The sequence below is a fragment of the Pseudophryne corroboree genome, chromosome 5 (assembly GCF_028390025.1).
Source record: "Pseudophryne corroboree isolate aPseCor3 chromosome 5, aPseCor3.hap2, whole genome shotgun sequence".
Classification (NCBI taxonomy): domain Eukaryota; kingdom Metazoa; phylum Chordata; class Amphibia; order Anura; family Myobatrachidae; genus Pseudophryne; species Pseudophryne corroboree.
In genome coordinates, this window is record NC_086448.1 from 1,477,512 (window position 1) to 1,492,720 (window position 15,209).

Sequence of the window (15,209 nt, forward strand, 5' to 3'; positions counted from 1 at the left end):
AGCGCTGCGGACACTTGCGCTGGGGTCAGAGCAGGCGGGCGTCCTGTAGGAGCGCTGCGGACACTTACGCTGGGGTCAGAGCAGGCGGGCGTCCTGTAGGAGCGCCGCAGACACTTGCGCTGGGGTCAGAGCAGGCGGGCGTCCTATAGGAGCGCCGCGGACACTTGCGCTGGGTCAGAGCAGGCGGGCGTCCTATAGGAGCGCCGCGGACACTTGCGCTGGGGTCAGAGCAGGCAGACGTCCTATAGGAGCGCTGCGGACACTTGCGCTGGGGTCAGAGCAGGCGGACGTCCTATAGGAGCGCTGCGGACACTTGTGCTGGGGTCAGAGCAGGCGGGCGTCCTATAGGAGCGCTGCGGACACTTGTGCTGGGGTCAGAGCAGGCGGGCGTCCTATAGGAGCGCTGCGGACACTTGCGCTGGGGTCAGAGCAGGCGGGCGTCCTATAGGAGGAATTCCACTACTCACTCAAATAAAAGTCAGAAATGAAATAAAGTGATGGGCGGCCCCTCCCACATGAAAACTGGGTGGCCTGGGGTACAGAGGAGGGAGCCCTGGGTTGCTGGGTCATTAAAATTAACTAACTGTTTAGTGCCCAGACTTTCATAGAAACATACATAGAATTTGACGGCAGATAAGAACCACTTGGCCCATCTAGTCTGCCCCTTTTTTTATTTTATCCTTTAGGCAATCTCAACCCTTTTTTAACCTTGATTCTTTGTAAGGATATTCATATGCCTGTCCCAAGCATGTTTAAATTGCCCTACAGTCTTACCCTCTACCACCTCTGATGGGAGGCTATTCCACTTATCCACTACCCTTTCTGTGAAGTAATTTTTCCTTAAATTTCCCCTGAACCTCCCCCCCTCCAGTCTCAATGTATGCCCTCGAGTTCTAATACTTCTTTTCCTTTGAAGAATGTTTCCCTCCTGAACTTTGTTAAGACCCTTGATATATTTGAAAGTTTCTATCATGTCTCCCCTTTCCCTTCTCTCCTCCAAACTATACATGTTAAGATCTTTTAGCCTTTCCGGGTAAGTTTTGTGATGTAGGCCATGCACCATTTTAGTTGCCCTTCTTTGTACACTCTCTAATGTATTTATATCCTTCTGGAGATAGGGTCTCCAGAACTGGACACAGTATTCCAGATGGGGCCGTACCAATGACCTATACAGTGGCATTATCACTTCTTTTTTCCTGCTACTGATTCCCCTCCCTATGCAACCAAGCATCTGACTTGCCTTTCTCATTGCTTTGTTGCATTGCTTTCCTGCCTTCAAGTCACTTGAAATAGTGACTCCTAAATCTCTTTCCTCCTCAGTAGTTTCCATTATAGTACCCTTGATACTATACTTAGCCTTTGGGTTTTTGAGACCCAAGTGCATGATTTTGCATTTTTTAGCATTAAACTGTAGTGGCCACGTTCTTGACCATTTCTCAAGCCTACCTAGGTCATCAATCATTTGTTTGACCCCTCCCGGTGTGTCTACCCTGTTGCATATCTTTGTATCATCTGCAAAAAGGCATATCTTCCCTTCAATACCATCTGCAATGTCACCAACAAAGATATTAAAGAGAACTGGACCAAGTACAGATCCCTGGGGTACTCCACTGGTAACATTTCCCTCCATAGATTGCACTCCATTAACTACGACTGTCTGTTTCCTATCCTGCAACCAGGTTCTTATCCATTTAACTGATTTATAATCCACCCCCAGGCTTTCAAGTTTATTTAGCAGTCTGCGATGTGGGACAGTGTCAAATGCCTTAATAAAGTCTAGATATGCTACATCTACAGCTCCCCCTTGATCTATTATTTTCATCACAGAGTCAAAAAAGTTAATAAGATTTGTTTGGCATGATCTCCCACCAGTAAATCCATGCTGTTTTGGATCCTGTAAGTTGTTTGATTTAAGATATTCCACTACTCTTTCTTTTAATAGTTTTTCCATTACTTTCCCTACTACTGATGTAAGGCTTACTGGTCTGTAGTTATTTGCTTCTTCCTTGCTTCCACTTTTGTGCAGTGAAACTACATTTGCTCTTTTCCAGTCCTCTGGAATAGCACCTGTATTTAGTGACTGGTTAAATAATTCTGTTAAAGGTGTAACCAGCACATCTTTTAGCTCTTTGAGTATCCTTGGGTGTATCCCATCTGGTCCCATTGATTTATCCACTTTTAGTTTTGAAAGTTGTTAGGACCTTCTCCTCTGTAAATGTATTTTCATCTACCTTATTTTTATGAATGTCCTTGCAATTTAACTGTGGCCCCATCCCTTCTTCTGTAGTAAATACTGAGCAAAAATAATTATTTAGGTGATCTGCTATTGCCTCGTCTCCCTCCACCAAATGCCCACTCTCTGTCTTGTCTTATTATTCCTCCATTTGATTTTCTCCTTTCACTTATATACTTAAAAAAAGTTTTGCCCCCTTTATCTACTGACTGGGCTATTTTCTCCTCAGCTTCTGCCTTTGCACGTCTTTCCTCTTACCCATCGTCCTCCCTGTGCCGCCTTTACTATGAGCAATCACTGAACAAAACTATGTGTGGCAGGGTGATGAGGGTCACTGGCTGAAAAAGGGGCAACACATGATCTTTTTAAAGAATCTTTATTTATCTAAAGAAAATTACCATTTGCATAAAAAAAAACTTCTAAAAACACAATCTGCAACCAACACATTGTATAAAGTACAAGAAACCCTTCACATATAAACTCCCTCATCCTGACCATGAAGGGGAATTACTGGGACCTTGTCTCCCATAGACGGGCTCCCTCTGATACAACGCACTATCTCCTGTAACTTACAATTGTTGTTAGAAACTTGAAGTAACTTTGCTATTTTAGCGTTTGATAAGGAGATGGTATAACTCTGGTTATACCGCGGACCAGGAGAACAGAGCTGCCGTAACTTGTGCCATCTCACGGCTTCAGCCTTCTGAATATTACTCCTAGGTAATCTCAGTATATACATAAACACACTAATTGTACATCAGTGCACAAGCCAATATCGCATATGTTCCAAGGGTAGTAGAGTCTAAAGGCAAGAAAGCTCAATACACAAATATATATCAGCCAGCATTGCTCTCCTATCACATACACTTCATGACATGACTCTTCTCCTCATACATTTACAAAGGATGGTACCAATTACTAGATAGCAACTATATACAACGTCAAAATGTTCATGTCGGCCGGATGGTATCAATGGAGATATTAGAGTCTTCCATACAGAAAGTAGAGTTTTGTCAGCAACAGAGCCAAAGTATATCCATCCTGGTCTCTGTCATTATTTCTTAAAATGCCATAAAAGTGTCCGGGAATCAGGAAAACGGCACAAAATGAAAGAGGATCTGACCAGGAAGATCTGAACATGGAAGGGAGAGCACAGAGTGGAGAGCAAGAGGTGGGAAGGAGAGCACAGAGTGGAGAGCAAAAGGTGGGAAGGAGAGCACAGAGTGGAGAGCAAGAGGTGGGAAGGAGAGCACAGAGTGGAGAGCAAGAGGTGGGAAGGAGAGCACAGATGTGGGAAGGAGAGTACGGAGACGGCAACAAGAAGTAGGAATGGGGACACAGAGGGGACAAGCAAGAAGGGAGGTATCTGAAGGAGGAATCATAGGGGGAAGGGAAGTACAGAGGGGCAGAGAGAGAAAGCAGCGGGGAAAGAAGAATACATGAATACAAGTAAATTAGGAGAGCAAGGTGATGGCGGAGAACACATTAAAAGGAGCAAGTCTGAGTCTTGTGCTCGATCGTTGCTTTCATCATCTTCTTAGGTACACATCATTGGGTGCCTGAAAGTAAAAGTAAAAGATTACTAAGCATCAGGGAAATTGGCCTCTGAGTGAGGTTACTGTGTTGGGGCCTCAAACCTCGGTGAAGGGCTGGTGGAACTTCTAGCAGATGTTAATGGTCCTGGGCTACCAGTTACTTTATAAACCACCATCTCCTCCCCACTGCCTGCAATGGCACCTAGCCTTTGTGTTCTGCCGCCCCGCTGCTTATTGGAGTGTTTTGATGACTGCTGATGCAGCAATATTTATGCACCTGGTCCGTGTCCTGCAGTGTTCTGTATTTAAGTCATTCTGTTTCTGTACTATGTAAGGCGCTGTGACCACTTGTACCGCAACTAAAAGGATAATAATAATAATAAACCTAAATCTTAGAAATCACATATATATTTTCCTGAATCTTACAGAACCCTAATAATCGGTTAGTCGCTGATTTCCTATGTACTCTGCAATTGGGCGCTGCGGATCCCACGTGGCGCAATATAAATAACAGATAATAATAATACTAATAATATTGGATAATATATTCAAACATAAAACTGATGTGTAAAGTGGGTAATACATTTCTGTCAGTGAAAAATGCTTCTAATCCACTCTCAACGTCCGCTGGCTATAAACATGTATGTGGCTAATCGCAAACGTGATCACATGGCATGTTTCTATGTTATGAATGTTGTTAGGCTGTGCTGGTATGGGTACAGCTGGCAGCATCCAGTTCCCTTGCGTCACTAGCGGACACAAGGGTCTGACACCACATGGTAATGATCTGTAGTGACCCATCCAGTAGCTCCATCCACCCAGAGCAGCAGCACCACATAATGATCTGTAGTAACCCATCCAGTAGCATCATCCATCCAGAGCAGCAGCACCACATGGTAATGATCTGTAGTAACCATCCAGTAGCTCCATCCATCCAGAGCAGCACCACATGGTAATGATCTGTAGTAACCCATCCAGTAGCATCATCCACCCAGAGCAGCAGCACCACATGGTAATGATCTGTAGTAACCCATCCAGCAGCACCACATGGTAATGATCTGTAGTAACCATCTAGTAACACCATCCATCCAGAGCAGCAGCATCACATGGTAATGATCTGTAGTAACCCATCCAGTAGCTCCATCCATCCAGATCAGCAGCACCACATGGTAATGATCTGTAGTAACCCATCCAGTAGCATCATCCATCCAGAGCAGCAGCACCACATGGTAATGATCTGTAGTAACCCATCCAGTAGCTCCATCCATCCAGAGCAGCAGCACCATATGGTAATGATCTGTAGTAACCCATCCAGTAACACAATCCATCCAGAGCAGCAGCACCACATGGTAATGATCTGTAGTAACCCATCCAGTAGCATCATCCATCCAGAGCAGCAGCACCACATGGTAATGATCTGTAGTAACCCATCCAGTAGCATCATCCATCCAGAGCAGCAGCACCACATGGTAATGATCTGTAGTAACCATCCAGTAGCTCCATCCATCCAGAGCAGCAGCACAACATGGTAATGATCTGTAGTAACCATCCAGTAGCATCATCCATCCAAAGCAGCAGCACCACATGGTAATGATCTGTAGTAACCCATCCAGTAGCTCCATCCACCCAGAGCAGCAGCACCACATGGTAATGATCTGTAGTGACCCATCCAGTAGCTCCATCCACCCAGAGCAGCAGCACCACATAATGATCTGTAGTAACCCATCCAGTAGCATCATCCATCCAGAGCAGCAGCACCACATGGTAATGATCTGTAGTAACCATCCAGTAGCTCCATCCATCCAGAGCAGCACCACATGGTAATGATCTGTAGTAACCCATCCAGTAGCATCATCCACCCAGAGCAGCAGCACCACATGGTAATGATCTGTAGTAACCCATCCAGTAGCTCCATCCATCCAGAGCAGTAGCACCACATGGTAATGATCTGTAGTAACCCATCCAGTAGCTCCATCCACCCAGATCAGCAGCACCACATGGTAATGATCTGTAGTAACCCATCCAGCAGCACCACATGGTAATGATCTGTAGTAACCATCTAGTAACACCATCCATCCAGAGCAGCAGCATCACATGGTAATGATCTGTAGTAACCCATCCAGTAGCTCCATCCATCCAGATCAGCAGCACCACATGGTAATGATCTGTAGTAACCCATCCAGTAACACCATCCATCCAGAGCAGCAGCACCACATGGTAATGATCTGTAGTAACCCATCCAGTAGCATCATCCATCCAGAGCAGCAGCACCACATGGTAATGATCTGTAGTAACCCATCCAGTAGCATCATCCATCCAGAGCAGCAGCACCACATGGTAATGATCTGTAGTAACCCATCCAGTAGCATCATCCATCCAGAGCAGCAGCACCACATGGTAATGATCTGTAGTAACCCATCCAGTAGCTCCATCCATCCAGAGCAGCAGCACCATATGGTAATGATCTGTAGTAACCCATCCAGTAACACAATCCATCCAGAGCAGCAGCACCACATGGTAATGATCTGTAGTAACCCATCCAGTAGCATCATCCATCCAGAGCAGCAGCACCACATGGTAATGATCTGTAGTAACCCATCCAGTAGCATCATCCATCCAGAGCAGCAGCACCACATGGTAATGATCTGTAGTAACCATCCAGTAGCTCCATCCATCCAGAGCAGCAGCACAACATGGTAATGATCTGTAGTAACCATCCAGTAGCATCATCCATCCAAAGCAGCAGCACCACATGGTAATGATCTGTAGTAACCCATCCAGTAGCATCATCCATCCAGAGCAGCAGCACCACATGGTAATGATCTGTAGTAACCCATCCAGTAGCACCATCCATCCAGAGCAGCAGCACCACATGGTAATGATCTGTAGTAACCCATCCAGCAGCACCATCCATCCAGAGCAGCAGCACCACATGGTAATGATCTGTAGTAACCCATCCAGTAGCTCCATCCATCCAGAGCAGCAGCACCACATGGTAATGATCTGTAGTAACCCATCCAGTAGCTCCATCCATCCAGAGCAGCAGCACCACATGGTAATGATCTGTAGTAACCCATCCAGTAGCATCATCCACCCAGAGCAGCACCACATGGTAATGATCTGTAGTAACCCATCCAGTAACACCATCCATCCAGAGCAGCAGCACCACATGGTAATGATCTGTAGTAACCCATCCAGTATCGCCAACCAGAGCAGCAGCACCACATGGTAATAATCTGTAGTAACCCATCCAGTAGCTCCATCCATCCAGAGCAGCAGCACCACATGGTAATGATCTGTAGTAACCCATCCAGTAGCACCATCCAAAGCAGCAGCACCACATGGTAATGATCTGTAGTAACCCATCCAGTAGCTCCATCCACCCAGAGCAGCAGCACCACATGGTAATGATCTGTAGTAACCCATCCAGCAGCACCATCCATCCAGAGCAGCAGCACCATATGGTAATGATCTGTAGTAACCATCCAGTAGCACCATCCAGAGCAGCAGCACCACATGGTAATGATCTGTAGTAACCCATCCAGTAGCATCATCCACCCAGAGCAGCACCACATGGTAATGATCTGTAGTAACCATCCAGTAGCACCATCCAAAGCAGCAGCACCACATGGTAATGATCTGTAGTAACCCATCCAGTAGCACCATCCATCCAGAGCAGCAGCACCACATGGTAATGATCTGTAGTAACCCATCCAGCAGCACCATCCATCCAGAGCAGCAGCACCATATGGTAATGATCTGTAGTAACCATCCAGTAGCACCATCCAGAGCAGCAGCACCACATGGTAATGATCTGTAGTAACCCATCCAGTAGCATCATCCACCCAGAGCAGCACCACATGGTAATGATCTGTAGTAACCCATCCAGTAGCATCATCCACCCAGAGCAGCACCACATGGTAATGATCTGTAGTAACCCATCCAGTAGCGCCATCCATCCAGAGCAGCAGCACCATATGGTAATGATCTGTAGTAACCATCCAGTAGCACCATCCAGAGCAGCAGCACCACATGGTAATGATCTGTAGTAACCCATCCAGTAGCATCATCCACCCAGAGCAGCACCACATGGTAATGATCTGTAGTAACCATCCAGTAGCGCCATCCATCCAGAGCAGCAGCACCATATGGTAATGATCTGTAGTAACCATCCAGTAGCACCATCCAGAGCAGCAGCACCACATGGTAATGATCTGTAGTAACCCATCCAGTAGCATCATCCACCCAGAGCAGCACCACATGGTAATGATCTGTAGTAACCCATCCAGTAGCTCCATCCATCCAGAGCAGCAGCACCACATGGTAATGATCTGTAGTAACCCATCCAGTAGCGCCATCCATCCAGAGCAGCAGCACTACATGGTAATGATCTGTAGTAACCCATCCAGCAGCACCACATGGTAATGATCTGTAGTAACCCATCCAGTAGCTCCATCCATCCAGAGCAGCAGCACCACATGGTAATGATCTGTAGTAACCCATCCAGTAGCTCCATCCATCCAGAGCAGCAGCACCACATGGTAATGATCTGTAGTAACCATCCAGTAGCATCATCCATCCAGAGCAGCACCAACACATGGTAATGATCTGTAGTGACCCATCCAGTAGCTCCATCCATTCAGAGTAGCAGCACCACATGGTAATGATCTGTAGTAACCCATCCAGTAGCATCATCCACCCAGAGCAGCACCACATGGTAATGATCTGTAGTAACCCATCCAGTATCGCCAACCAGAGCAGCAGCGCCACATGGTAATGATCTGTAGTAACCCATCCAGTAACACCATCCATCCAGAGCAGCAGCACCACATGGTAATGATCTGTAGTGACCCATCCAGTAGCACCATCCAAAGCAGCAGCACCACATGGTAATGATCTGTAGTAACCCATCCAGTAGCACCATCCATCCAGAGCAGCAGCACCACATGGTAATGATCTGTAGTAACCATCCAGTAGCGCCATCCATCCAGAGCAGCAGCACCATATGGTAATGATCTGTAGTAACCCATCCAGTAGCACCATCCAGAGTAGCAGCACCACATGGTAATGATCTGTAGTAACCCATCCAGTAGCTCCATCCATCCAGAGCAGCAGCACCACATGGTAATGATCTGTAGTAACCCATCCAGTAGCTCCATCCATCCAGAGCAGCAGCACCACATGGTAATGATCTGTAGTGACCCATCCAGTAGCACCATCCATCCAGAGTAGCAGCACCACATGGTACTGATCTGTAGTAACCCATCTAGTAGCTCCATCCATCCAGAGCAGCAGCACCACATGGTAATGATCTGTAGTAACCCATCCAGTAGCATCATCCACCCAGAGCAGCACCACATGGTAATGATCTGTAGTAACCCATCCAGTATCACCATCCATCCAGAGCAGCAGCACCATATGGTAATGATCTGTAGTAACCCATCCAGTAGCATCATCCATCCAGAGCAGCAGCACCACATGGTAATGATCTGTAGTAACCCATCCAGTAGCTCCATCCATCCAGAGCAGCAGCACCACATGGTAATGATCTGTAGTAACCATCCAGTAGCATCATCCATCCAGAGCAGCACCAACACATGGTAATGATCTGTAGTTACCCATCCAGTAGCTCCATCCATTCAGAGCAGCAGCACCACATGGTAATGATCTGTAGTAACCATCCAGTAGCATCATCCATCCAGTGCAGCACCAACACATGGTAATGATCTGTAGTGACCCATCCAGTAGCTGCATCCATTCAGAGTAGCAGCACCACATGGTAATGATCTGTAGTAACCCATCCAGTAGCATCATCCAACCAGAGCAGCAGAACCACATGGTAATGATCTGTAGTAACCCATCCATTAACAACATCCAACCAGAGCGGTACCACATGGTAATGATCTGTAGTAACCCATCCAGTAGCTCCATCCAACCAGAGGAGCAGCACCACATGGTAATGATCTGTAGTAACCCATCCAGTAGCTCCATCCATCCAGAGCAGCAGCACCACATGGTAATGATCTGTAGTAACCCATCCAGTAGCATCATCCAACCAGAGCAGCAGAACCACATGGTAATGATCTGTAGTAACCCATCCATTAACAACATCCAACCAGAGCGGTACCACATGGTAATGATCTGTAGTAACCCATCCAGTAGCTCCATCCAACCAGAGGAGCAGCACCACATGGTAATGATCTGTAGGAACCCATCCAGTATCGCCAACCAGAGCAGCAGCGCCACATGGTAATGATCTGTAGTAACCCATCCAGTAACACCATCCATCCAGAGCAGCAGCACCACATGGTAATGATCTGTAGTAACCCATCCAGTAGCACATCCACCCAGAGCAGGGTAATGATCTGTAGTAACCCATCCAGTAGCGCCATCCATCCAGAGCAGCAGCACCACATGTTATTGGATGGGTTACTACAGATCATTACCACCATCCATCCAGTAGCACCATCCACCACATGGTAATGATCTGTAGTAACCCATCCAGTAGCTCCATCCATCCAGAGCAGCAGCACCACATAATGATCTGTAGTAACCCATCCAGTAACACCATCCATCCAGAGCAGCATCATCACATGGTAATGATCTGTAGTAACCCATCCAGTAACACCATCCATCCAGAGCAGCATCATCACATGGTAATGATCTGTAGTAACCCATCCAGTAGCTCCATCCATCCAGAGCAGCACCACATGGTAATGATCTGTAGTAACCCATCCAGTAGCACCATCCATCCAGAGCAGCAGCACCACATAATGATCTGTAGTAACCCATCCAGTAGCTCCATCCATCCAGAGCAGCAGCACCACATAATGATCTGTAGTAACCCATCCAGTAGCTCCATCCATCCAGAGCAGCAGCACCACATAATGATCTGTAGTAACCCATCCAGTAGCTCCATCCATCCAGAGCAGCAGCACCACATGGTAATGATCTGTAGTAACCCATCCAGTAGCACCATCCATCCAGATCAGCAGCACCACATGGTAATGATCTGTAGTAACCCATCCAGTAGCATCATCCATCAGCAGCACCACATGGTAATGATCTGTAGTAACCCATCCAGTAGCTCCATCCACCCAGAGCAGCAGCACCACATGGTAATGATCTGTAGTAACCCATCCAGTAGCATCATCCATCAGCAGCACCACATGGTAATGATCTGTAGTAACACATCCAGTAGCTCCATCCATCCAGAGCAGCAGCACATGATAATGATCTGTAGTAACCCATCCAGTAACGCCATCCAGAGCAGCAGCACCACATGGTAATGATCTGTAGTAACCCATCCAGTAGCGCCATCCAACCAGAGCAGCAGCACCACATGGTAATGATCTGTAGTAACCATCCAGTAGCATCATCCACCCAGATCAGCAGCACCACATGGTAATGATCTGTAGTAACACATCCAGTAGCTCCATCCACCCAGAGCAGCAGCACCACATGGTAATGATCTGTAGTGACCCATCCAGAAGCACCATCCATCCAGAGCAGCAGCACCACATGGTAATGATCTGTAGTAACCCATCCAATAACACCATATGGTAATGATCTGTAGTAACCCATCCAGTAGCTCCATCCATCCAGAGCAGCAGCACCACATGGCAATGATCTGTAGTAACCCATCCAGTAGTGCCATCCCCCCAGATCAGCAGCACCACATGGTAATGATCTGTAGTAACCCATCCAGTAGCACCATCCACCCAGAGCAGCAGTACCACATGGTAATGATCTGTAGTGACCCATCCAGAAGCACCATCCATCCAGAGCAGCAGCACCACATGGTAATGATCTGTAGTAACGCAGCAGCACCACATGGTAATGATCTGTAGTAACGCAGCAGCACCACATGGTAATGATCTGTAGTAACCCATCCAGTAGCACCATCCATCCAGAGCAACAGCACCACATGGTAATGATCTGTAGTAACCCATCCAGTAGCTCCATCCATCCAGAGCAGTAGCACCACATGGTAATGATCTGTAGTAACCCATCCAGTAGCTCCATCCAACCAGTGCAGCAGCACCACATGGTAATGATCTGTAGTGACCCATCCAGTAGCACCATCCATCCAGAGCAGCAGCACCACATGGTAATGATCTGTAGTAACGCAGCAGCACCACATGGTAATGATCTGTAGTAACGCAGCAGCACCACATGGTAATGATCTGTAGTAACCATCTAGTAACACCATCCATCCAGAGCAGCAGCATCACATGGTAATGATCTGTAGTAACCCATCCAGTAGCTCCATCCATCCAGATCAGCAGCACCACATGGTAATGATCTGTAGTAACCCATCCAGTAGCACCATCCACCCAGAGCAGCAGTACCACATGGTAATGATCTGTAGTGACCCATTCAGTAGCATCATCCATCCAGAGCAGCAGCACCACATGGTAATGATCTTTAGTAACCCATCCAGTAACACCATCCATCCAGAGCAGCAGCACCACATGGTAATGATCTTTAGTAACCCATCCAGTAACACCATCCATCCAGAGCAGCAGCACCACATGGTAATGATCTGTAGTAACCCATCCAGTAGCGCCATCCATCCAGAGCAGCAGCACCACATGGTAATGATCTGTAGTAACCCATCCAGTAGCACCATCCATCCAGAGCAGCAGCACCACATGGTAATGATCTGTAGTAACCCATCCAGTAACACCATCCAGTGCAGCAGCACCATATGGTAATGATCTGTAGTAACCCATCCAGTAGCGCCATCCATCCAGAGCAGAAGCACCACATGGTAATGATCTGTAGTAACCCATCCAGTAGCGCCATCCATCCAGAGCAGCACCACATGGTAATGATCTGTAGTAACCCATCCAGTAGCTCCATCCATCCAGAGCAGCAGCACCACATGGTAATGATCTGTAGTGACCCATCCAGTAGCATCATCCAACCAGAGCAGCACCACCACATGGTAATGATCTGTAGTAACCCATCCAGTAGCGCCATCCATCCAGAGCAGCAGCACTACATGGTAATGATCTGTAGTAACCCATCCAGCAGCACCACATGGTAATGATCTGTAGTAACCCATCCAGTAGTGCCATCCCCCCAGATCAGCAGCACCACATGGTAATGATCTGTAGTAACCCATCCAGTAGCTCCATCCAACCAGTGCAGCAGCACCACATGGTAATGATCTGTAGTGACCCATCCAGTAGCACCATCCATCCAGAGCAGCAGCACCACATGGTAATGATCTGTAGTAACGCAGCAGCACCACATGGTAATGATCTGTAGTAACGCAGCAGCACCACATGGTAATGATCTGTAGTAACCCATCCAGTAGCACCATCCATCCAGAGCAACAGCACCACATGGTAATGATCTGTAGTAACCCATCCAGTAGCTCCATCCATCCAGAGCAGTAGCACCACATGGTAATGATCTGTAGTAACCCATCCAGTAGCTCCATCCACCCAGATCAGCAGAACCACATGGTAATGATCTGTAGTAACCCATCCAGCAGCACCACATGGTAATGATCTGTAGTAACCATCTAGTAACACCATCCATCCAGAGCAGCAGCATCACATGGTAATGATCTGTAGTAACCCATCCAGTAGCTCCATCCATCCAGATCAGCAGCACCACATGGTAATGATCTGTAGTAACCCATCCAGTAGCACCATCCACCCAGAGCAGCAGTACCACATGGTAATGATCTGTAGTGACCCATTCAGTAGCATCATCCATCCAGAGCAGCAGCACCACATGGTAATGATCTTTAGTAACCCATCCAGTAACACCATCCATCCAGAGCAGCAGCACCACATGGTAATGATCTTTAGTAACCCATCCAGTAACACCATCCATCCAGAGCAGCAGCACCACATGGTAATGATCTGTAGTAACCCATCCAGTAGCGCCATCCATCCAGAGCAGCAGCACCACATGGTAATGATCTGTAGTAACCCATCCAGTAGCACCATCCATCCAGAGCAGCAGCACCACATGGTAATGATCTGTAGTAACCCATCCAGTAACACCATCCAGTGCAGCAGCACCACATGGTAATGATCTGTAGTGACCCATCCAGTAGCATCATCCAACCAGAGCAGCACCACCACATGGTAATGATCTGTAGTAACCCATCCAGTAGCGCCATCCATCCAGAGCAGCAGCACTACATGGTAATGATCTGTAGTAACCCATCCAGCAGCACCACATGGTAATGATCTGTAGTAACCCATCCAGTAGCTCCATCCACCCAGAGCAGCAGCACCACATGGTAATGATCTGTAGTAACCCATCCAGTAGCGCCATCCAACCAGAGCAGCAGCACCACATGGTAATGATCTGTAGTAACCCATCCAGTAGCATCATCCAACCAAAGCAGCAGCACCACATGGTAATGATCTGTAGTAACCCATCCAGTAGCTCCATCCAACCAGAGCAGCAGCACCACATGGTAATGATCTGTAGTAACCCATCCAGTAGCACCATCCATCCAGAGCAGCAGCACAACATGGTAATGATCTGTAGTAACCATCCAGTAGCATCATCCATCCAGAGCAGCAGCACCACATGGTAATGATCTGTAGTAACCATCCAGTAGCATCATCCATCCAGAGCAGCAGCACAACATGGTAATGATCTGTAGTAACCCATCCAGTAACACCATCCACCCAGAGCAGCAGCACCACATGGTAATGATCTGTAGTAACGCAGCAGCACCACATGGTAATGATCTGTAGTAACCCATCCAGTAGCACCATCCATCCAGAGCAACAGCACCACATGGTAATGATCTGTAGTAACCCATCCAGTAGCACCACATGGTAATGATCTGTAGTAACCCATCCAGTAGCTCCATCCACCCAGATCAGCAGCACCACATGGTAATGATCTGTAGTAACCCATCCAGCAGCACCACATGGTAATGATCTGTAGTAACCATCTAGTAACACCATCCATCCAGAGCAGCAGCATCACATGGTAATGATCTGTAGTAACCATCCAGTAGCTCCATCCACCCAGATCAGCAGCACCACATGGTAATGATCTGTAGTAACCCATCCAATAACACCATATGGTAATGATCTGTAGTAACCCATCCAGTAGCTCCATCCATCCAGATCAGCAGCACCACATGGTAATGATCTGTAGTAACCCATCCAGTAGCACCATCCACCCAGAGCAGCAGTACCACATGGTAATGATCTGTAGTGACCCATTCAGTAGCATCATCCATCCAGAGCAGCAGCACCACATGGTAATGATCTTTAGTAACCCATCCAGTAGCGCCATCCATCCAGAGCAGCAGCACCACATGGTAATGATCTGTAGTAACCCATCCAGTAGCGCCATCCATCCAGAGCAGCAGCACCACATGGTAATGATCTGTAGTAACCCATCCAGTAGCACTATCCATCCAGAGCAGCAGCACCACATGGTAATGATCT

The 15,209-nt window shown here is 47.3% G+C and overlaps 1 protein-coding gene across 2 annotated transcripts in view; it reads right to left on the bottom strand.

Moving 5' to 3' along the window:
* Window positions 1-2,593: 2,593 nt before the first annotated feature.
* MAF1 (MAF1 homolog, negative regulator of RNA polymerase III) overlaps window positions 2,594-15,209 on the bottom strand; it is a 165,074-nt gene continuing 152,458 nt past the window's right edge. For both annotated transcript variants that reach the window (XM_063921051.1, XM_063921050.1), the window contains one exon: window positions 2,594-3,792. In XM_063921051.1, the coding sequence (XP_063777121.1) occupies window positions 3,771-3,792 (22 nt within the window). In that variant the 3' untranslated portion in view covers window positions 2,594-3,770. The remainder of the gene's footprint in view (window positions 3,793-15,209) is intronic.